The following is a 24,167-nucleotide window of genomic DNA, read 5'->3' as shown; positions in this document are numbered from 1 at the left end:
ATGGTGATAGGACTGGACATCATGTTATATTAGTATTAGTTGAAGTGACTAAGAATATTTGGCTTTCAGAAGGGAAAACTTACGGGTCTCTGAAGGGCTTTGTGTGGAAAAAGGCAGGGCCTTACTCTGCTTGACTCCAGAAGGTACAATTAAGGTCTAACTTTGCAGGTTTAGGTCGTGGAGAGGCAAATTAGGCTTTCTAACAGCTGCCCAAGAGTGGACTGAATCGCCTCAGGGGGTAAAGGGGGACCTAGGAGACCCTAGAGGTCTTCGGAGACTTGACGACCTTTTGTTGGGAATTCTGTAAAGGGGACCACTTCATTATTTTCAGGTTGGACCTCGTAAGTAATGTCCAATTCTTGAGATTCATTGTTGGTCATTGTCATGGTAGACTGTCTGAAGAGAATAGAAATAGGAGAGTAATTTCTTATCATTGTTGAAGTTTTTCGAATCTTCCTTGTTGTGGGTGACATTGTCCTAACGAATGTAGGTCTTCGTGAATGAGATTCACAGTTATTCCAAAGTGAGGGCTTTAACTAGCTACTGTTGGAAAAACAAAATGAATGAAAAATGCATCTTTCCCTGCCTAGAACTAGATAGGAGATTAGTACTTTTGCAATTTTGCAGTGTTTTTAATGATCCCAAACTGTTCACTGTCACAAAAGCTTCTTTTTAATCTCAATATTATTACAGTGATATTATATGGATATAAAGAATGGAATACCATGATTGCAGAAGAATCTAAATTTTGGAGACATGTATGACCAAGAAAGGATCTGTATGTCATAGTGAATAGTTTTATATCAAGAGTATAGAAAACCTGAGTCATAGCCATAGAACAGTAAAAGGGCCATATGAAAGCCTTCAGAATATTGGATGGACCTTCTATGGAGGATTTTGTAAAAAAAAAAATATTGGGTGCATCTTCTATGGAGGATTTTGCAGAAAAATGTGAATCAGAATCTCATGAAATTGAAAATGAATTCTCTACCATGAGACCACAGATAGATCAACAGAATGAAGTCTGAAAATGGGAATTGTGAAAGGTCATTCAGAGTTCCTGGGATCATTAAATGTCACAGTATTCCTCTGAACCGAAACTGGGTAATTTCTTAATATATATGCATGTATAAAAAATTTCTTTAACACTTTTTGGCAAAATTACCAAATGTCCCATATTTACCTTAAATGAACTTTAAGACTTCAAATAAGCCTTTGAGTGATTTTTCTCTGGCTCCAATGATATTGCTATGACCCTATTTGTGTCCTTATTTGTCATTTATGCCATCTAAGAATTAATGGGCTGCTTATAAGTAAGAATGTGCCAGTCTGATATCAGATAATTCCAAATGATCCCACTGACTTCTTTCTGTATGTCTTCAGTTGTATCCTCATTTCACCTCTTTGCAGTCTAAAAATGTACCAGCTTGTAGGAAAAAATGAGAAATATCTCAGTTTGACCCCAGATTATTAAATAAACTGACACCCTAGGATTCATATGAGCCCTCCTCTGAACTTTCTAATTATTTCTCTCTGCTTTGTAAATTCCACAGGAATAGACATTCCATCTTCATTATCTTTGCATTTCCTCTAGTGCTTTGCATATGAATGAATGAATGAACTCACAGAACCCATCTTTCCTCCTAAACTTAATTTTCACTAATCTTCTTGTCTTAAAGAGTTTTGAAGGTAAAAGCTCAATTGGACCAAGAGATATATATTTGAATTCAATAACTTATGACATTAACATTTCTCTGACACTAATGAACTCATCTACCTATACCTTCTCCATAAATTTGGTTTTCACTGAACTATTCATTTAAAATAGGGAGCTCTCAATGAGGAGCTTCTTCTGCCCTGGAAGACTGGCACCTTGCCCAAGGCACTAAGGTATTAGGTGCCCATCCACAGCCTCTCTCTTCAGTCTTCTAAATTCTCTTGATTCCTTTTCCTGAATTATGCAATGAAGTTTCAAAAGCCAAATGAATAGGCCTTTTAATAAAAAAAAATTATGTTGTTCATTGTACAGTGTAGGTTGACGTCCTTTCACCAGCTCATTGGTTTTGATTAAAGAAAGCAGTGTTATGCAATAGCTACCCTAAATTAGCAATGATCATTTCTCACTTGAATATTGTGTCATATGTAGATGACCTTGTTCTTATTCATTATACAGACACATGTAGATGATGTGCTTCTTTAATCTCATTGGCTCTGTCAGATTGTTACTGAAAGTTATTGTTCTTGTTCCTCCTTTGCTCTCAAAGGGTGATGTCTTTATTTGTAAGTGAATTGAAGGGAGGCAGAGCTGTGCAAGGTCACCAGCCTCACTCTCTCCTCCACAGTCATTGGGGTCCAGTGGCAAGACATAGGTCAGGATGACTGGCGTTGGTCCCAGATGCAGTGTGGGACCCCTTGGCCTCTTTAAGCTCTTTCCCAGGTCTCATGCTGGAAGTTACTAATTTATGCCAGTGGATCCTTTTTATGTGTTTTCTGATTTTTAATAAAAGCTTCCTTCTTTCTTTTAATTTTCCTTCCTTTTTTAAGTACTACACTCTTCCATGACTGTCAATTTTCTAAACAACTTTATTATTAACAGTTTTACACCACAAATAAAAACAATTTAGCAGTCTTATAGACAACTCATCTTAAAATGTATTATGCCCTTTAAAGCCTTTCAGTCTACTCTCTCCATGCTAAAAAAAAAATTTACAGCAATTTGTACAAATCTTTTTTTTAAAAGTTACATACAACTTTACATTATTAAAATAAATCAGCAAATCTAGATAATCACCAAGTTTTTAATAACTTACTGCACAGCATAGATTTAATCTATCACTTTGACTATTTCTGGGATGTTAAGATTAGGTTTTAATATAAATAGTTTGGCCTCTAATATCCTCTTACCAAGAGTCTCGCCAAGAACAGCTTTTTCTCATACAATTATATTCCTTTAGACACTTTGATTATGGGTTGTTTTAAAAACAGCATTCTGTCCGAATATTTCTAAATGTGGCTGAAGGGCACAACAGTTCATTGCACCTCAAAAAAAGCTCTGACTTTCAGATTTTGGGCTTACTTGACATCTGAATTCGAAGATTGAAAAGAGTCTTTTAATCTGAGCAATTCAGCTGCGCACATGTGCCCGAAAACATTCCTGTACCATTTAGAAGTCCGCCCTCTGCAAAGCAACAAGAATTAAATTAGGTTCCAGGCATTAATATGTTGAAGGGAAGTCTCTAACTCTGAAGAGAGAGTAGGGGAATAGGAAAGGAAAGAAGAATAAGGAACCAAAAAGAAACATCAGTTAGATGGAAGTGTTGGTAGAGCTATGCCCTCTGTCTCCGGTAAATTTAGTGACCCTGGTCCCATGAGCTGCTAATCCTGATTCTGGGGAGCCCCCCAAAAAGGGTTCATTGGAAAAACTGAGTTGAATACATAGAGGAAGCTGTGAAATCCAACTGTTTGATCTACCTAGGTATAAGTTACTTCTGTTGTCTCCTCACTGAATGGGTTATTTTCTAATCTATTGTGTTTTCTCAGGCTACAAAAGATGCTAGGACCTAGAGGGCTGAGACCAGCTAATGAAGATGAATTTATAAATTCTTATCATGTCTTGAGGTAAGTGGAAAAGAAAGATAGGATAAAATCTTCTTAGATTAGCCCTATTTCCACCTCTACTTCCTCCTTCTTGCAGTCTATCACAGGGATTCTTTTTTTTTTTTGCTTTTTGGAGAGCAGTTGGGGTTAAGTGACTTGCCCAAGGTCACATGGCTATTTTTTGTGTTAAACGTCTGAGGCTGGATCCGAACCCAGGGCCTCCTGACTCCAGGGCCGGTGCTCTATTCACTGCACCACCTAGCCGCCCCTATCACAGGGATTCTATCATTCCTTTGCTTATTGAATAAAATGCTAACTCATTAGTTTGGCGTTCAAGGCTGTCCACAATCTGGCACCTTTCCTTTACAGTTTTATCTCACTCTAACTCCCTTCCATGGCCTAAGCAAACTGGCCCACTCCTCATGCTCAGGCTTGCCTTTTATCATAGCATTCCCTACACCTGGAATGACTTTCCTATCCATTTCTGTCTGTCATCCTCACTCAAATGCCACACTTTGTTAAATCTTTTCTGAAATCCTTACAGATGGCTATATACTCCCTTAAGACGTTAAAAAATTATAGTTTAGTGTGGATTTTATATCCTTTTACTAGATTGTGAGCTTCAGTAGGACAGGAAAGTACTCTGTCTTAATCTTTCTATCTCCTATAGTGCCCTACATATTGTTGGTACTTAATGAATTATTGTTAAATTGAATTAAGGTACCATTTGCTAAATACTTGTTTCCAAATCATTGAATGTCAGAAAAGGAAGGTGACTTTAAGCAATAATTGACTCCCATTCATTTTACAGATTTTTAAAAATGTCATCTAGCCAGTGAGAATAACTGACTTGCCCAAGGTAACTTACCAGTGAGTGGCAGAAGCAGAATGAAAACCAGGCCTCTCTCCTAATTTCAGTTCATTTAAGAAAATTTTCCTTTGGGTATAAACTAAATTAATGAGGCCACAGACCTTTTTTGGTATCATCCTTAGGGGCAGAAGGTGCTTAGAAAATACTTGTTTTATGAAATTCCCTTTTGACAGTGAATCCTCAGCCAGCTTTGGTAGCCACTCAGCAGAAAGGATCTTAAAGTGTAGAATGGTTGTGATCCACAATCATCTGATCTGTGGTACAGTGGAAACAATGCTGGCTCTGCAGTAAGATAACCTCGTTTTGAATCCAGGACCTTGGGTAAGTCAGTTTGCCTCAGTGGGGCTTGTTTCTTCCTCTCTAGAATGGGGGTGTGTGGGATGTTGAACTTATTTGGCCACTTGGGTCTCTTTCAGCTCTAATTCTGTAACCTATATACTCCTCTAACCCTTAAACAACTAATACTTCACATAGATTAGAAACTTAGCTTCAGAGAAACTGGCCCTAATTTCTTCCATATACCTTCTATAATAGTAAAGTCAGGAGAGGAAATACCAACTGCATAAGTGCTAAAAACTTATGCTTAATATTTCCTCTGGTATGCTCCAGGTCCCCTTAAACACTTTAGATTGTAATGCAAAAGAACTCTTCAGAAGTTGGAGTGGGTTTTTAAACAAATAGTTGTATTTAATAGACCTCTGTGGTATTTATCTTTTGAGGTCTGGCATTTCCCCTAAACAAAAAAGTATTCTAGTTATGAGACTCAACTGATCCTAGAGCCTCCACCCCACTGCTCATAATTGTTTGCCATCACGAATGGTCTACACTTAGTGAAGTGGAGACCTAATTCACAGAAGTTCCTTCCTCTTTACTAAGGAGAACCAGAATGTAGGAGAAGCTGTCGAATGTGATTGATGGAGAAATTTCTCCAAAACTGAGAGGGAAGGGAAGGCATCTATTTAAGTAAATGTCATTCACTAATACCATCAAAGTACTATCTTAATGATAAGAAGGTCCATTCATACTTGGTATCTTTCCTGCAGACATGAGTCACTCGGGATTTTTCAGGTCCCACCATCTCAATCAGATATTGGCACAAGATGACCTCTCCCAAGACCCCATGCAGTTCAGCAGTTTCGCACCACACAGAGGTTGCAGCTATAACATAGCTATTGCTTTGGGGGTGTGACTTCCAGGTCCTAAAGAACAAAGAAGCAGAGTTTGAGTTCCAAGCCCTCCCGGGGCATAGAAAAAGAGAAGCACTGAAAATGTGTACAGCAAAAATGTCAGTTCCATTTGTCCAGTCAAGAATTCTGGGGCATTTAAGAATAGTTTGTGGGGACACATTATGGTAACCACTCATCACACCTCTATCAAGAGCTAACTTTCTCTTTAAGCTCCTTTATCTATCTAATGTCAATGAAGCAAACTTCATTTTACATTTTAGCTAGTTCTGCTTTTAGCCTGTAGCATCTTTCAGGATAATAAATTCCATAAGTTTAGTGCCTGCTCAGTAAAGTGAGACTTTTGTTCTAAAACAATATCCTCCAAGAAGGCCTCCTGCTTCTAGCATTCCAAGACTCTGTGAACAACAGCTAATATTTATCCTCATCCTTTTACTTTCTGTACTTTTCATGATTTCACAGACATGGATCAAAGCCTTTTTCCAGGCTGAAGGATCCTAATCATTTTAATTTGTCCTCATGTCCAGTCAACTGTTGATATACCCCAAGACCCTGGACAGAGCACTTCCCCACTCTTCTGGATTTCAGTTTTCTATGAAAAAGTTTAAGCCACTCACCTAAAGGTCCTTCTTCTCTCTTCTTTAACTAATATCACCCAAATGCCTTCTGCCACTATCTCTCCCTTCATGCCTGTCTTACATGCACAAGTGATTCCACTCCATCCCGTCTTTTCCAAAAGATTTCCTTCTATATCATCGCCTCTTACTCACTTATCTTCAATCTCTCTTTGCCTACTGGCTGTTTCCCTGCTGCCTACAAACATGACCATGTCTCCCTATCCTGAAAACCTTTACTCACTCTCCAATACTGTCCCGTATCTCTCCTGACTTTTATGGCTGTCTAGAATACGGACCTCCATCTTTCTTCTCATTCTCTTCCTTACAGTCTGGCTTTCTACCTCATTGTTCTATCACAACTGCTTGCCCTAACATGACTAATGATCTCTCAGTTGCCAAATGTAATGGCCTTTCCTCATTCCTCATCTCTCCTGACCTCTCCGTCGCTGTGACATGATTGATCACCCTCCTCTTTTTTATACTTTTTTTTTTTCTGCTCCTGTCCATCTCACCTATCCTCAGTCTTATTTGCTGGATCTTTATCTAGGTCATCTCTACCATCCATAGGTGTTTCACAGGGCTCTGTCCTGGCCCCTCTTCTCCCTCAAGACTATATTATTTCATTTGGTGTTATCAGCTCCCATGGATTCAGTCATCAACTTTGTTTATCCAGCCCTAATCTCTCTGCTAACCTCCAGTCTTATATCTTCAACTGCCTATTGAACATCTCAAACTGATTGGCTATAGACATCTTAAACTCGACATATCCAAAAATGACCTCATCTTTTCCCCCAAACCCTTTGCCCTTCCAAATTTCTCTATTATTGTTGAGGTGGACTTCATTTCACAACTGTCATCCTCATTTCCTTACCCTCACTTCCTATGGTCAATCTGTTGTGAAGTCCTGTTGATTTTAATTTAGTAATATCCCCCTCAACTCCACTCCAACACCATCCTGGTGGGAGCCCTCATCATCTTCTGCTTGGACTGTTGCAGTAGCCTGCTGGTTGATATCTCTGCTCCAAATCTTTCCTCAGCTGTACCTCATCATCCACTCAGCTGTCAATGTAAGAATCTTCCTAAAGCATAGTTACTACCTCACTCAGCACACTCCAGTGGCTCCCTATTGCCTCCAGGATCAAATATACAATCCTCTATTAGCCATTCAGAGTCTTCCAGCCTAGTGACATTGGCCTCCTTGCTGTTCCTCCCATAAGACCCTCCATCTCCTGACTGGGCATATTTACCAGCTGTCCCTCGTGCATGGAATACTTTCCCTTCTGCCCCCTTGGCTTCCTTCAAATTCCAGAGAAAATTTAATCTTTTATAGGAAACCTTTCCCGGTCCCTTCTAATGCTAGTGCCTTCCCTTTCTTGCTTATTTCCAATTTTTCCTCTATGGAGCTTGTGCGTACATAGTTATTTTCATCTCTCCCCATCAGAAAGCTCAGGAGCCGACACGATTGTTACCTCTCTTTGTATTCCCAGCACTTAGCATGGTGCCTGACACATATTAGGCATAATCAATGGCAAATTCCCCATGCCCCACCCCACCCGGGCACTTAATAAATTGTTAATGACTGACTGATGAACTTCATCCATATCACAACAAGCTCAGGGCCAGAGAGGGTAGGCAGGGCTGGCTTCACAGTCCTCACCTCAGCACCACGTATTCCTGGGCAGGGAGGGGGGTCATGCTTCTCACTGTGTAGTGATAAATATCAGCCTCCTCATTCAGCACCTCTAGGACAGCAGCCTGCTGCAGCGTGTGGTCCCAGGACAGCTGTGCTCTGAGCACACACTGAAGGATCGCCTGAGGGGCGGCGTGGACCTCAACGGAGGCTTTCCAGAGGAGTAAGTGAGAGTTTTCTTCCATCTGTGGGCAGGCCAGGGGGAGGAAACAGAGACAAAATGATTTTGAAAGCACATGATCAAGAGGTAAGCATTTCAAACTTCAAACTGACTAGTTTCCTTTTAAGTTCTCCTAATCTGTTCATGTGCACAAATGAAAAACTCGAATTTATATGGCTCCATAGTTTACAAGGTGCTCTCTGATTCTAACAACAGTCTTGTAAAGAAGGTAGTACTTCCATTTTACAGATTAGGTTAACAGCGTTTCCTGGAGTACCTTCTCCAGGGAGCTCCTAGGACATAAGACTGTTGAAAACACCAGATTTTAGCTGTCTACTGGTAACATGGGGAGGGGTGTCTTGCTTCCACTCCAATATTTCTTCCACCTTCCTCCTCTTTCCCATCATTACTTTCAGAGGGGGAAATGTAAGATCAAGGAAATGATAGTGCATAAAACTTCAATGGATCCTTCGATATTTCTTAAGACCCTCTGAGCAGCTTAGGACAACCCTTAGACTGGAGGGAAGCCTACCTTTTTATTGGCCACTTCCACATCCTCCAGGCAAAAGCGGCTAGCCCAGGTTCGGAACTTGTCCTTGGCATCTCGGAGCAGGTCCTGAATGGACTTCTCCAGAGATTTCAATACAATCGAGTAGCTGACCAGGCTTTTTTCAGGGACTGGGGGCTGCTGGCACCTGCTGGATTCCAAGTAACTTGTGGGCAGCTGCATGGGGTGAAGTAAAGGAAGGGCAAGGTCACTGCCTTGTCATCACCATCATCAAACTCTACCACTGGTTTTGTTTACGTTTCAAATAGTACTTTGCAATTTAGATTTATTTAGTATAATCCCCAACTAAAAAACATTACAGATTTACATTCGAGGCTCTGTAATTTGTAACATGATTTCACATAGATTGTCATCTGGCCCTCACAGCAACCCTATGAATCGGCAAAGTGGGTCTTGTTACTGCATTTCATCCACGAGAAAACTAGCTTCTGGGGCACCAGGAGGTCCTACCACAAGCTGGTTGGTAGAACTAGGGCAAGAATGCACATCTGCTTCCTCATGTGGGCCCCCTCCCCCCAGGCTGCTTCTCTAGAGGAGAGTGGAGGCTGTGATCCTTGAGGACCCTTTCCATCTCTGTGCCATTCTGCCACTCTGAGGTGTCCTGTTCTTGCTTATTCAAACTTCACTCATCTTTCACGGTGCAATCCAACTTCCATGAACCCTGTCTTAACTATTCTCGTTCATTCGATAAGTGTTTATGAAGTTCTTTTTCTTTGTGATACAAGAATAAAACAAAGTTCATATCCTGAGGGAAGTTACAGATATTGGGGGAGACGCTATGAACTGAAAGACATAACACCATAGGCTAAGCAGCCACAGCAGACTTAATATCTATACCCCACACTAGTATTGTGATTTTTTTCATTTCTATAAATCTCTCCCCATCTGGACCAGAAGGTTCCAGAGGGCAGGAGCTGCATCATAGCTCTGTGTGCCTCACAGGGCTTGCTTTAATACCTGTTGAATTTAATTCTTATTCCACAACTCTAAAACACTTCATAAATGCTTGTTGAATGAATGAATCTTTATTAAAGAGACTCTGGAGTATCTACATGGTGCTAATCAAGGCCCCATTCAGATGGAATGCCATAGACTGTCCCCTGCCCTCCCTGGCTAAAAGAGCAAGGCAGGGGCTGACTCAGACCAAGAAGGGCTGTCATGTTACCAGACTGAAAAGCTTGAGTCCATTACAGAACAATCAGACAATAAAGCACAATCAAGGACACGATGGCCTGGGATGAGGGTGAGGAGATAAATTTCTATCCAACCAGCCTAGGCATTATGTTTATACTCACCACACACAGTCTCTGGGACTGACACAGGGCAGATATAATTAATGCCACTTAAAAGATGACAAAAAATGACTTTCAGGGAGGTTGAGTCATGGAGAAAGGTGGGACTTGGACTCAGTTCTCCCAATTTCCAAACCATATCTTGACATCCAAGGTGTGTGATGTGGGACCTACAGGCCATGTGTAGTCTGAGCCAGATTAAAATGTAATCGGGAAATATTTAACCAAATCAAAGTATGATAAAACATAGTTAATTAACATGTGACCCACAAGGATCCTTGTGCATGGGATCAGTGGCCCTTGTTTTATTTTAGTCTGACATTCCTGCTCTACATTGCACCTTGTAGCACACACACACACACACACACACACACACACACACACACACACGGAGGCCCACAAAGCTGAAAAGTGGATGTACACACTCACCCTGAGTTTCCTTCAAATCATGGCCCCCCTGCAATGGACCAGCTCTTCTTATGCTGCAAAAATGGTAACCCTCCCCAAAGTCTTGGTCTCATGCTCTGTGTCCAGCTCCAACAGAGCCTTTGAGAAAGGGCTTAGGGAGGCACTGATCTCTGTCCAGGGATTAGCACAACACTGCTTACAGCCGTGCACTTAAACAAGGCTTTCTGAAGGCGGACACCCTGTCCTAGGCTGAGGGGCATCTGGAAGAGGATAGGTTTGGTGCCCTTGAAGGTGCCGTACCTGAAAGAGCTTGTGGCATTCCACTATCATGTGTGCCAGGCCCTGGGTGGCGGCCAGGTTCTCGCTCAAGTCTCTTTGATCAGGTCTGCCCATGTTGTATTTCTTCTGACTGGACCTGGGAGAAAAGAGGGAAGAGTGGAGGCCTTCAGAAAACCCCCAAACTGGTGGGTAGCCCCGAGACATCACACCACCCCCTTACCCTGAATCTTGTTAGTAGTCTAACTGCTGGGCAGAGGGAAACAGGGTGGAAAATGAGGCAATAGTGGTACAGACCCCAGGATTTTCCCTTGCAGAAGTTAACATCAGTTCATCAGCCTTTTATTTTTCACATGAAACTCAGGTGTAGCAAGAGGGGAAGAAGTCTCCCAGTTATAGGGGAGTTACGGAACAGAGAACAGCGCTCATGGAATCATAGATTTTGAGCCGGAAGGTGACTTAGTGGTCATCTAATCCCCCTGATTTTACAGACGAGGAAATTTAAGAAGCAAAACTTAGTAGTGACTTACCAACAGTAAAACAAGTAAGTGACAGAGATCAGATTTAAATCTGGGGCCTCTGACTGTAAATCCAGCAGCCTTCCCACACTGTACCACACTGCCTCCCAACGTCACAGCCTATAATAGGACCTATACCAATAGTCCACAGAATCTTATCATTTTAGAGCTGAGCTTTCTCCCCATAGACATGAGGGCAACAGATCTTGGCAGAAACTAGAGGAATGTGAAAAAACTGTGTGGTATTTTATAAGCCTTTCTTCCCACATAAATGCAGTCCCTTAATTCCTCTTTACAAAGAACAAGGCTTGTTCTGCCTTCTCCTTGAGCAGACTCAGTGGAGGCAAAGGAGGATGTGTGTGAGGGCAAAGGGGGAGGGGGGGAAGCTGCCAGATTTGACTCATGTTCGCTTTTAAGCAGGTTCCACTCTCCTTTCTCCAGTGACATCACCAAAACTCCCTTTCAATAACATTATCTGGGGCATTCTTCTGCCCCCTTTATAGATAAGAGCCCTAGTTCAGGCTGAGGGCCTCTTTGAAGTTTGAGTCCCAAAGTCAACATTAATAACTACTTATCTGAATGTGAGGTTCAAAGCCTCTTTCTTTTATAATAAGATAAAAGAAAACACTATTTGAAGCCATTTCCTGTTGCATGTGGATAAAAACAATCCACGTGCCAATTCCTGTATATTCTTTCTTCCCCATTGGCCTAACTATTCCTTCATTCCTGGCCCAAGTTCTGCACCAGGAAGACCGCCAGATTTTCTGCCTCTTTCTTAGTTTTTTGCTTGTGTCTGACTTTCTCTCCCCAGGGAAGTCAAAAGCAGAATCTATTGGGATGGGGCAGAAGGTGGGATGAAAAAAATACAGCCTAGCTTTCTCTTTTCCCAGCACTATTTCTTTGCCACTACCTGGAATATCTTACTCAGGTCCTTTCTCTTAAGCCCTTTCCGGTTCATTCCAGACCTTACTTGGGACTCACCACACACCTACCCTTGCCTCCAGTTCTTTCAAGACTCTCTTCAATTGCCTTCGCTCTCCAAGACACCTGTGATGGAGTCTCCACTCCTCAAGTCTGGGATCCCAGCTGGAAGAGACCTCAGAGCCTTCTAGGGCAACCCCTTTATTTGCCAAGATACTGAAGGCCAGAGAGTATGAGTGAGGTCACACAGGTAATAAGTATTAGAGACAGGCTCCTTCCCAGTCATGCAAACCTAATGTTCTTCAAGGCTAGCCTAAGGCCTACTTCCCTTATAGAGCTCATCTCTTCCTACCCGTCATGATGGCGCCTTTCCTAAACTCTTACAGAACTTATTATTTATACCACTAACTGACCCTTGACATCATGAAGGGCATAATTTTGTTTTCTCTGTACCATATATTGCTCTAAGTTCCTTATAAAAAGGTGCAATGACTATCTTCTCTTTCTCTTCTATCCGTGACCCTCTTAACCCATCTCCAGTAACAGTGTCATGCCTGTTACTTCTCTATAAATACTTTAAAAGACACATGCTTTTATTTTTATGGATATTCCCCTTCACAAGTCAAAATGACAACCCCTTCTGTCTTCCATAGTTAACAGTTTTGTGAGTTTCTGTGATATTAAAAAAAAAAAGAAAATCATTATCTAGGGATGGTGCTAAGACCCTGGTTATAAGCCTTTCCAAGTTTAGCCAAACCAATCCTCCAACAACAGCCCCATAGTCAATCACTGGCCTACACTTAAAGTCTTTCCAGACTGATAGAAACTGCCAGAACTTGCCTACTACTGGTGTAACCCTCAAGAACCCAGGATCACCTCTAGGCCATGATGAAGCATCAGAAGAGAACTGCAGTGGAGACATGGGACGTATGAGATGCTTTTAAAATTTTTTAGCTTGCCCCGTGTCTCCAAAAAGCCACCCAGTTTCTACAGCCACTCTCATGCTACATGATTGTAAGTAATTCGCTTCATTTCATAACTGCCCTGTTTATTTGAATCTAGAAAGTTATACTTTTACTTGAATCCCCAGTGCTGTGAAGATAAGTGCTTTATAAGATACCACACAATATAAGAGATTACTATGAGTGTTATTATGAAGAGTAGCATAGATCAAGTCCCAGCCCTAGGAGAGCTGAAAGCCTCAGAAAGCTTCACCCAATTAGATATGAAAAAATGATGATAGAAGAAAGCCAAAAGGACAGATACTATAAAAAAAATATATCATCCCCTCAGGGAAGCTGTTCTGTATTTTGACAAATCTACTCCATCAGAATCTTTCTTTTTATGCTCTGTTGGGGTCCTCTACAGAACCATACTGTAGGTCTGACCACCAGTGGTACTCAGTATACATGGATCATTTACTCTTGGAGCCTTTTTCAGAAGCAGACAGGCAGCCTTCTGTGTAGAGGAGGCTCGATAAAAAGTTCTCTAGATGAACCATCTAGATCTCGGTGCCCCAAAGGCTTAGAATTCCAGGACCAGAAGGATAATCTGGTCCATCCATCTCATTTTTTTTTAAGCAATCGGGGTTAAGTAACTTGCTCAAGGTTACATGGCCAGTTATTTCTGGGTGTGGTGCTGAGTGTCCGAGCCCAGATTCGATCCCCAGGTCGTCCTGACACTGGAACCAGTGCTCTCACTCGCTAAGCCACCTGGCCGCCCCTTCATCCATCTCATTTTGAGGCCCAAAGAGGATGAGTGACTTGTTCAAGGTCACTTAGTGTGGAAGTAGTCATGGCCTAGCTACATTTAGAATTCAAGTCTGACTCCCAGGTCACTACATCGTAATCCCTTTCTCTTACTCCTATTTCTTCTTCTAGGTAAATAGCACGGTCATTAACCATCAAAGTAATGAGCTACATTTTCCTTTTCAGAAATAGTTTCTATAAGACTGGGTATATAGGACAACCTGTAAACATGGACTTTTTTTTTCAAATTTTCATCACCCAGGGTTGTTTTAAAGAGGAAAAATGGCTTTATGGAAGAATTTATAAAGCCTGTCCCCAGATTTACCAGTCCTAATCCTCTGGTCATAGAGAACCATCAAATCTTAACATTAGGAGGGACTGAGAAGTCTGCTTTAGCCCATACCTGAACAATGAATATACACTATAACATTCCTGATAAATCCAACTTCTACCCCAAATTTTCTAGGGTAGGGAAATCAACTTACCTGCCAAGACAGCCCATTCCAACTGGGGGAAATTAATTGATAGGAGGTTATTCCTTACATTGAGGTTATACATGTTTTTCTACAACTTCTCTGTATTGCTCCTAGTTCTACTGTCCAGAGTTAAGCAGGACTCTTCAAATACTTAGACAGCTGACATGCTACCTATAAGCCTATGGGTTCATCTTCTCAAGCATGAACAGCCATGATTTCTTTAAACTATTATCATGTGGCATGGCCTCCACACCCTTCACTTTCCTGGTTATACCCCTCTGGATATATTCCACATTAAGAACATTTTTATTAAAATGTCCTGCCTGAAACGAATGACAATAACCATGATGTCATCAGACTAGGGCAGTATGGATATACTACTGTATCTCTTCTTCTAGACACTTCTTAGACTAAGAGCACATATAGCCTTTAGGCTATCATACTACACTATTAACTCATTTGGAGCTTATGATCCACTAAAATTAGCCAGATCTTTCCCACAGAAAGTGTTGTCTAGTTATGCATCTCCTATCTTGTGCTTTATACAATTGATTACTAATTCTGTGAACCCAAGTGTGGGGCCTTACATTGATGTCTATGAAATCTCATCTTCTTAGGCTGGTTGTTTTTCTAGTCTGTTGAAATTCTTTTGGATCCGTCCTGAAAAAGCTCCATTTTTGCCCCTTCCCATACCACTCCCAGCCCCATGCACTCCCATAAGTTCATTAAGGCTGAGAGAACATCAGTGTGCTCCTGGTAGAGAGATACTCCAAGCTTTCCCAATGAACACTAAACTACCATCAGTCCAGTAAAAGAGAGGCAGGCTTCAGGCAACTGAATTCAGATCCACTATCTGATTTCTTTTGGGGCCCACTGTCTGATTTGGATTCCCTTGGTTCATTAACAGAAGATGACCTAGACTACAGTTCTTTCATTTGTGCCAATAGGAAGAAGTGGAGTATAGGAATTTGCCAGTTGACAGGAATACCTGGAAGATATGGGATTGTCTGGTCGAAAGGAAGTGAGGGAAGTGAGATGGAAAAGGGATGGGGCGAGGCAGACGGCAATGTTGGTGGGAGTCATCTGGTTCTCCTCCACAAAGCTTACGACATCTCGGAGAAAGAAGAGAAGGATAATCAAGGCTTCTCGGTTTTCATCTGGAAGGAGGAGAATGGCAGCTTGTACAGCACTAAACTGTTCTTCCTTAGGCAAATCTGGAAGGAAAAGAGAGAAGAAGAGGGGCCATGGAAAAATCAATGGTCAGAAGGTGTGCCTGCCTGGAGTAAAGCATGATTTACACCATTTGATTTCTTCCTTAACATCAGAGGCCATTGTCTCTGACCCTCAAGTCTGCTATGCATTTGTTCCTGGAGTACACAGAACCTGCCATATGCAGCTTGACAAAAGACCTTATACCTTCTACTGTTAAAGCTTTGTGGGATTTCTTACTGAGCCACCAAATCTGCATGGTGACTATGGTGTGATGAAGACTGGCAGAACCTGAGTCCTAACCCAGCTTCCTCTAACTCTTTGCTTCCCATTATTGGTTAGGGCAAGTGAGTCACCAAACATTTATTATTATGTTCCAGGCACATAGGCACAGGGAAAGGCCTCCTGAGGAGGGTAAGATTTGAGATAAGTCTTGAGGGAATACAGAACGCCTGAGTGAAGAGGGAGAAAATGCCAGGCATGGGGGATAGCCAGGGAAAAGGCACTTGGGAGATGGAGTCATGTGTAAGACACAGCAAATAGGACATTGACATTTGATCATAAGAGTGTATTAAAAAGGAGTGAAGTTGACAAAGAATGGAAAGGTGAAAAGGGGTTAGAATGTAAGTGGATTTAAATGCCAAAGAACTTTATATTTGATCAGGGGGGTAATAGGGAGCCACTAGGGTTCATTGAAAAGGGGTGGGAGTGGGCAGCGGATGGGACATAAGGCCTGAATTTTAGAAATATCACTTTGGCTGCGGAGTGGAATATGAAATAGTGTGGGAAGAGGGTCGAGGCAGAGAGATCATCTAGAAAGCTAATACAGTAGTCCACACACAGGGCAGCCTGCCTAGGATGGGAATTATTTAAGTACAAGAAATGTTGTGAAGGTAAAAACAGGATTTAACAAGGTTTTTATTAGTTGCATTACGTGAATTTGAATGAGAGGCGAAGGATGACTCATGTTGCAAGACTGAGAAGATGGTTATGCCCTCAACAGTAATAAGTTCATTTGGAAGAGGGGAGGATTTGGGGAAAAAAACCAATGAGTTCTGTTTTAGATGTGCTAGTTTGACATGCCTATGGAACATCCTGTTCAAGATGTCCAGTAGGCACTTGGTGATGTGACACCAGACCCTAAGAGAGAGGTTAGGGCTAGACAAAGTGGACTTTGTCATCTGCATCACTATCACAACTGAACCTATGCGAGCAGATATTGCTAAGGAGATAGCATAGAGGGAGAAGAGAAGGTCCAGGACAGATGTTTGGGGGCCAGAATCATAATTAGTAGGAGTCACCGGGAGGAAGATCCAGCAAAGGAGACCTGAGAAGAAGTAGTCAGCCAGAGGAAGGAGGAGAGCCAGAACAGTGTCAGTCTGGAGGTAATGTTTTGGGTTTTGTTTTTTTTTTTAAGCAATCAGGGTTAAGTAACTTGCTCAAGGTTACATGGCCAGTTATTATTTCTGGGTGTGGTGCTGATTATCTGAGCCCGGATTTGATCCAGGTCATCCCGACACTGGGGCTGGTGCTCTTACTCTCTGTGCTACCTGGCCGCCCCTGGAGGTAATGGTTTTAATAGTGTCAAAGGGTGCTGTTCAAGAAGCCTGAGGATTGAGAATAGGCCATTACATTTGGCAATTAGGAGATGACTGTGACTTAGAAGTTTCAACTGAGTCATCAGGTCAGAAGCCAGACTTTAAGGAGTCTAGAAGAGAGTGAGAGAAGAGGAAGTGGAAGTACAAATATGGATGGTTTTTTCAAGGAATTTAACAATGCAGGGGAGGAGAGATACTGGCTTATAGGTAGCAGGGATGGTTGGACCAAGTGAGGGTTTTTTAAGGAGTAGGGAGACATGGGCATGTTTGTGCATTATGAGGGGAGCAATGGGAAGTTTGAATGTCTAAAAAAACTGTGGTAACAAGTGGTGGGATGGTGAGTCAATTAGGGAAGGAATAAATGGATTGATTTGCGATAGTGAGGCGGTGCTGTGGTTTGTGGAGATAGAATAATTGCCCTTCCCTACAAGAGAGAAGGGGAAGAAAGGAGAAGACAACAGAGAGAACAAGAGGTGAAAGTTGATTGAGAAGGAAGAATTGTGGAAGTTTCCTCCCCAAACACTAATACCATGGATTCAATTATCATCTAAAAATAGAGATACCTAACCACACAGATTAGAGGCACATATAGCATTTGGTATGACCATCCCTGCATGGTCCCTGAGGTGCACTGGATTAGGTCATGGGATTTGAAAGCAACTAAAGAACTAGGGGATTAGAGTCTTTGAGGGAACAGCAGCATTAAAGTTGAAATCCCCAGCATTTGGGGAGGAGAGGAAGACAGTACTGAATTCCTTGAGAAAGGAGGGAAAATGACCTTTGGGGCTGGTAAAGAACAACCGTGATCTGGATTGGGTCATCAATTTTGACAGAAGACACTTCAGAGGAGGAAAGGTTGCTGAGGGGCCGTCACAAAGGGAGAGTCTGAAGTAGCAGTAAGGAGCAAGGAGTATCTGACTTTCCTGGGTGGGCATCCCCATTCTCTTGCAAGCTTCAATTTCTTTCCTATCTACTGGTTCTTTCGTGCTACTTAAAAATGACTCTGTGTCCCCAATTGTTAAAGAACAAAAAAAAACCTTTGCTTCATCCCACTGTCTCCACTTACGATTATCTAATGTATTTTTCCCCTCCCCTGTTTCTTGGTAATCCTTGAGAAAGCCATCTGTTCTAATTGCCTACATTTCCTCTTCTCTCTCCAGCTTCTGATTTCATCATTCATCTACTGAAACTGCTCTGACCTACATTACTAATGATCTCTTAATTGCCAGATATAATAGCCTTTTTTCAATTATCCTTGAGTCCTCTGCAGCCTTTGACATGGTTAATGATCCTCTTCTCTTGGCTACTCTACCCTCCCTAGGTTTTTATGAGACTTTTCTCTCCAGGTTTTCCTCCTACTCGAATGACTGCTACTTCTCAGTCTTATTTATTGTTTTTTATCCCACTAAACCTGGATATCTCCTAAGACTCTGCGCTGGGCCTTCTTTTTGTCTCCTTCTGTATCATATTTGGGGATCTCATCAGTTCTCATTGGCTTGATTATCTCTATGCAGATGATTCTGTGATCCATATAGCCAGCCCAAATCTCTCCCTGGGGCTCCAGTTTCTTTTTTTTTTCTTTTTTTTTTTTAAGCAATCGGGGTTAAGTAACTTGCTCAAGGTTACACGGCCAGGTGTTTCTGGGTGGGTGCTAAGTGTCTGAGCCCGGGATTCGATCTCCAGGTCTTCTCAACACTGGAGCCGGTGCTCTTACTTGCTGTGCTACCTGGCCGTGGGGCTCCAGCTTCACAACAGCAACTGCCCACTGGACATCACAACAGCATGTCTACAACAACTCACTGTCTTTCCCTAAAACCCTCCCCCTTCCCAACTCTCCTATTCCTATCAAGGGCACGACCCTGCCCCCAGGGGTGACCATAGTGTCCCTCTCAGCATCTCACTCAAACTCATCCCACACCCCACTCTGCTGTCAAATGTGTTTTCACCTTCACAGCGTTTCTTATCTACGTCTCCTTCTTTCCACTTACAGAACCCCCCCCCCCACAGTGTGGGCCCTCATCCCTTCTCGTCCGGACTATTGCAGTTGCCTTCTGCGCGGTCTCCCTGCCTCTAGACTGCCCTCTATTCAGCTGCCAACACGATTTTGCTAAAGCCCAAGGTAGTCCATGTTATCTTTTCTTCTTCCCTTCTTCCACAACTCCAGGGGTTCCCTATTATCTCCACAATCGAATATAAAGCCTTCAATTTTATATTTAAACCCCTTCACAACCTGGCCCCTTCCTACTTTTCTAGTCTTCCTAGACTTTTCTCCCTTCCACAAACTCCAAGATCCAGGGGCACTGGCCCACTTACTTTTTTCTTGCAAATCCATGCTTCACATTGACTGTGCCCCTTACCTCAACTCCACTAATGTGCTTCCCTGGCTTCCTTCAAATCCCACCTTCTGCAGACCTTTCCCTCCCTCTTTTTCAATCCCAATGCTAGTGTCATCTCTCTGACATCACTTGAGATATTCTAAAAATATCATATGTATATACATATATATCATATGCATATCATATATGCACATACACATGTATGTATATATGATATGCATGTGATATATAGTTATTTACATCTTGTGTTATGCATTGCAATTGGAGTTCTTTGAGGGCAGGTATCATGTTTTTGCCTTTGTTTCTATCCCTGGTCTTAGCATGCTCCTTAGCACATAGTAAGAGCTTATTAAATGTTTGTTGACTTTTTTCTTTCCTTTTTTTTTCTTTATTATAATGGTTGGCTCTCTTGGAGGGGGAAAGGAAGTCATATACTGGGAAATGTAGGAGATGCATTAACAACCAGTTAAAGATTGTTTCAAACAAACCAGAATCTCTGGGAAAAAGAATGAAAATTCTCACCATATCATTCCCCACTCCTACACCCCCGACTCTATCAAACTCCACTCTCTACCTTATGCCCTGGCTCCACACAAGTGTTTGTTACTGCCTTTGAGAGACAAGAAGCAGAACCCCCTCCCCTCCTTTCAGGTCATCCCCACTTGGTTCCAGCCCTACTCTCCTTCACATTCTTCCTCTTCCCCCTAAACCCCACTGAAGCAAACCCCCGGAAACAAAATGGGAATCTTCACGGACCTGTTCATCTACACTTTCCTAGGCTTTTTCTAAGATAAAAAACACTGAAGTCAAAGAGGAAAGAGGTTAGATGATACCTGAAGTGTCTGAAAGGAAAGGAGCCAAACCGAGCCTTTTCTCTCACTAAAATGGGGACTAGAGCTAATTATCCATGTGGGAATCATTCACAAGGCTCTAATCTCGCTTATGTTTCAGTCCTACCTTCCTCCATTATTAGACAGTGTGTGCATGGAGAGGGCAAACTGTTTTTCAGCCAAGTTTTAATCAAGCATGATGGGATTGGTAAACTTGCTGCACAAAAATATGAACCCCCTTCCTCAAAGCCAAACAGAAGGAATGATTTTTCAATTACACAATATTCCCCTCCATTAGAATGTATAATAAAGACCTAACTTCTCTCTATATTTTCACTAATTCAATCACTCAGTGTGGAAAATACTAATGAGGAGGTAGGTTAGTATAGAAGAAGTAGCAGTGTCTCTCAAGTCAAAGGAACTGTGTTCAAATCCAGCTTCTGATACTACCTCTGTTACCTTGGGCAAGTCAATTAACCCCTCAGGACCTCACATTCCACATCTATAAAAAATATGTTGAAGGGTGGTTCAGAAGCAGACAGAGACAATTGAAAAAATGTTAGTATTAGCATATTCAATTTAATGCTTATTAAAAGGAACAAGCTATATGTAGTGGATTATGGCTTCATATATAACTCCCATATTTCTTGCCTTCTTTGTGCATGCAAATTGACTGTTTTCTAGTTCATAACAATTTTAAAAACTAAATGAGTGAATTCAAATAGAAGGCCCCTAAGGGCCAACTCCCTTCCAATTCTAGACCTATGGTCCTACAATAAAAGAAAACCTTAAATGTGGAGGTAGGGAGAATCAAGGTATAGGAAGCCTTCTTTCTTCACCCTAGGCTTCATCACTATAGAGCTAGCCTGATACAACAAGAAATCCTGAAGACTCTTTGCCAGTGAAAAAAAAACTGAGGTGGGGACCTAGAGGCACGGAACGTTTCACAACCCATAAAATAGGATTGCTATGTCAGATGGTTTGGCTTAATTGTTTTCTTTGTCTTTTAACAAATAATTTTCCACTGTATTTTCTTCATACAAATCACACCATTTTCTGTGACATGATTTTGATGTGAATATTTAAGTAATATCAGTTGATTTACTGCACTTATATAAGGGGAATTAGAATACTCTTTGTGCCCCATTGTCACTTCTCAGCTCTCCCTTTACTACTATCATTTAGCAACTTGCATTGTTATGAGAAAAGTTTATTCCATAGAGATCTAACATAAAACATTTTAATTTCTTTTTTGGTCATATACTGTTTGCATATCATCTTCCTATCCAGAATTTTTTATTTGCAGAGGACAGAAAATCATTCATTGAAGGATTATGTAAGGTACTGCTGCCTTTGTATGTGAACAGTTTGGTTGCCGAGAGATGCAAAAAAAGAACATCTATATAAGGAAAACTGATCAAACCAGCATGAGAAGAAACAGCCTCTCAGATAAAATGTTGAAATGATACAAATAGAGAACTGCCCCTCAGGCTGTGGGAAAACCCACACGTTTATGCCCGGCTGGTGGAGCTGTGAATTGGTCCAGCCATTCTAGAGAGCAATTTGGAACTATGCCCTTGGATCCAATAGTACCACTATTAGGTCAGCGAGATCAAAGATATAGGAAAAGGGTCTATAGATAGAAAACTAAGGAGATAGCCATCAACGAGAAATGACTAAACAAATGATGGCATGTGAATATAATGAAATGCCATTTTCTGTGAGAAATAACAGCAACTAGCATTTATATAGCACCTCCTCTGTTCTGGGCAGTTTGCTAATAAGCACATTACAAATATTATCTCATTTGATCCTCACAACAACTCTCGGAAGTAGGTGCTATTATGATTCCCATTTTACAGCTGAAGAAACCGGCAAAGAGAGGTTAACTGACTTGCTCAGGATCACTCAGCTAATAAGTATCCCACCTCTCTGCCTCATGATGAAAGGAACTGCTTCAGAGAAACCCGGAAATATCTGCATGAACAGATGCAGAATGAAATGAGCAAAACCAGGAAAAACAATTCATACAATCACAACAACTGTATGAAAAAAAATTCCACAGGACCAATGATGGAACATGTGATTACCTACTTCCTGACAGAGAAGTGATGAACTCAGGGTGCCCCCCCTTTTTTTTTGGACATGAGCAATGTGGAAATTTGCTTTGCCTGACTATACATATTTGTTACAAGGATTTTCTTTACCATATGAAAAAAAACCTGCCTCTTAGCTGAATGTACTGAGAGAACATGTTTGTAGGCAAAGGAATAACTGGTATAATGATGACTACTGGACATTATGGTCTTACATATCATTTGCATGTGTCTGACTCTAGACTTTTGAAGGTTATAACTGAAAAAAAATATTTTTTTGCAAATATGCAAAATATGTAGATATACAAAAAAAAAACCAAATCAAATAATAGGGGACCATGCTAAGATGACTTAAGAACTGTTGGGTTCATACCTGACAGAAAGGTGGATTTCTTGAGTTTTACCTTATAAGGTAAAGATGAGTCACTGACCACCAGGAGGCTCTGATTTGAGGCATTGGATGATAGAAGAAGCCAGAGAAGAAGCTATAGGAAGAGACAGAAGAAGCAGGAGATTAAGCTGAGTGCAGGAAGAGTCACCAAGAAGCAGGGGACAAAAGCCACAGGAGACTTCCAGATCAGGCAGCTAACTTTCAAACGACTTTGATTCAAATTAGCTTGGTGATTGGAAGGGAGGCTTGAAAGCCAAACAGCTAACTCTTCAAACGACTTTGAAGGGAACTTGATGATTGGAAGAGAAGCTTAGATTTGGTGATGAGCTGGAAAAAGAGTGGGTCCGCTAAGAGAGCGTGTGTCCAATCATGGAGGAGGGTCAAGTTCTACTGCTCTGCGCAGAGCTGTGGCTACTCTCCGGCATTGTCTAAATTGCCCTTTAGTGCCCTCTCTGATTTGAGAAGAGTAAACGAGGAGAAAGACAGCCTTGGCTTCACTTTGCTGTGAGAAGAGACTTGTCTTTGCCAAGAGTCAACTAGACAAAGCAGAATCAATCCTCTGCTATTTGCTATACATGAGGAGCTTTGCAGTTCTTTGCATTCGGGTAACTGCTTGTCACTGAAAGAGCATAACACAATTTTTAGTGCCCCACAAAAAGTGGCTATGAGGAACTTGTCAGTGGAAGAAAGGTGAGTGCCAGAAGGGGAACAGCTAGCAGAGGTGGCTTCCTGTGGAGAAGATTATTCCTGAAGGGCTCAAATACATGAGGGCCTCCAGTCCAGAGTTATAAGTTGTCCTGAGGGTTTCTCTGTACTCATGCCTCTCTGTTAGGTTTCTATTAAGTGTATATCCATTCGCTTTCATAGATAACTGCTGCATTGCTGGGAGAATGTGACCCAGGTTTATGGGTGGACTGTGAAGTCTTTCTTGATTATTCCTGCTTTTGCCTTTTATTAAAAAGTACAATAATTGAATATTTTTGCATTTTCCCTCTGATAAATAAATATATTATTCTTGAGGCACTTAAGTGCTGCAGTGGCTGGAACATTAGACACGGCAGTAGGAAGACCTGAGTGTAAATGTGCCTCCAGACTCTATCTGTGTGTTCCTGGGTAAATCGCTTACCCTTTGCCTCAGTTTCCTTAGCTGTAACATGGGGATGGTAATAATAGCACCTGGCTCCTCATAAGGTTGTGAGAAAATATGAAATAACATCTCTGAAGCACTTAGCACAGTGACTGGTACGTTGTACTTATGTTGGTCGATTCTGTGTGAATGGGCAGCGCACCAGGGAGGACTCAGGAGCTAGAGGGGCAAGTAGGAGTGTTCTGAGTAGCAGTAGCCATATGGTTACATGGCTGTAGCTGGCCCCTGACTCTA

The 24,167-nt window shown here is 41.7% G+C and overlaps 1 protein-coding gene across 6 annotated transcripts in view; it reads right to left on the bottom strand.

The window, feature by feature from the left end:
• Positions 1 to 2,568: 2,568 nt before the first annotated feature.
• The window catches only part of LOC138172676 (rho GTPase-activating protein 7-like), a 126,400-nt gene continuing 104,801 nt past the window's right edge, over positions 2,569 to 24,167 (bottom strand). For all 6 annotated transcript variants that reach the window (XM_069102403.1, XM_069102399.1, XM_069102400.1 and 3 more), the window contains 6 exons: positions 15,315 to 15,540; positions 10,688 to 10,802; positions 8,652 to 8,843; positions 7,927 to 8,144; positions 5,494 to 5,667; positions 2,569 to 3,178 (listed from right to left, as the gene is read on the bottom strand). In XM_069102403.1, coding sequence (XP_068958504.1) covers positions 3,073 to 3,178; positions 5,494 to 5,667; positions 7,927 to 8,144; positions 8,652 to 8,843; positions 10,688 to 10,802; positions 15,315 to 15,540 — 1,031 coding nt within the window. In that variant the 3' untranslated portion in view covers positions 2,569 to 3,072. The remainder of the gene's footprint in view (positions 3,179 to 5,493; positions 5,668 to 7,926; positions 8,145 to 8,651; positions 8,844 to 10,687; positions 10,803 to 15,314; positions 15,541 to 24,167) is intronic.

The sequence above is a fragment of the Petaurus breviceps genome, unplaced genomic scaffold, assembly GCF_028583685.1.
Source record: "Petaurus breviceps papuanus isolate PSGF00001 unplaced genomic scaffold, PetGlider_PUasm1.0 551, whole genome shotgun sequence".
Taxonomy (NCBI): domain Eukaryota; kingdom Metazoa; phylum Chordata; class Mammalia; order Diprotodontia; family Petauridae; genus Petaurus; species Petaurus breviceps.
The sequence above is the reverse complement of the archived record's forward strand: the minus strand, read 5'-3'. Positions and strand labels throughout refer to the sequence as shown.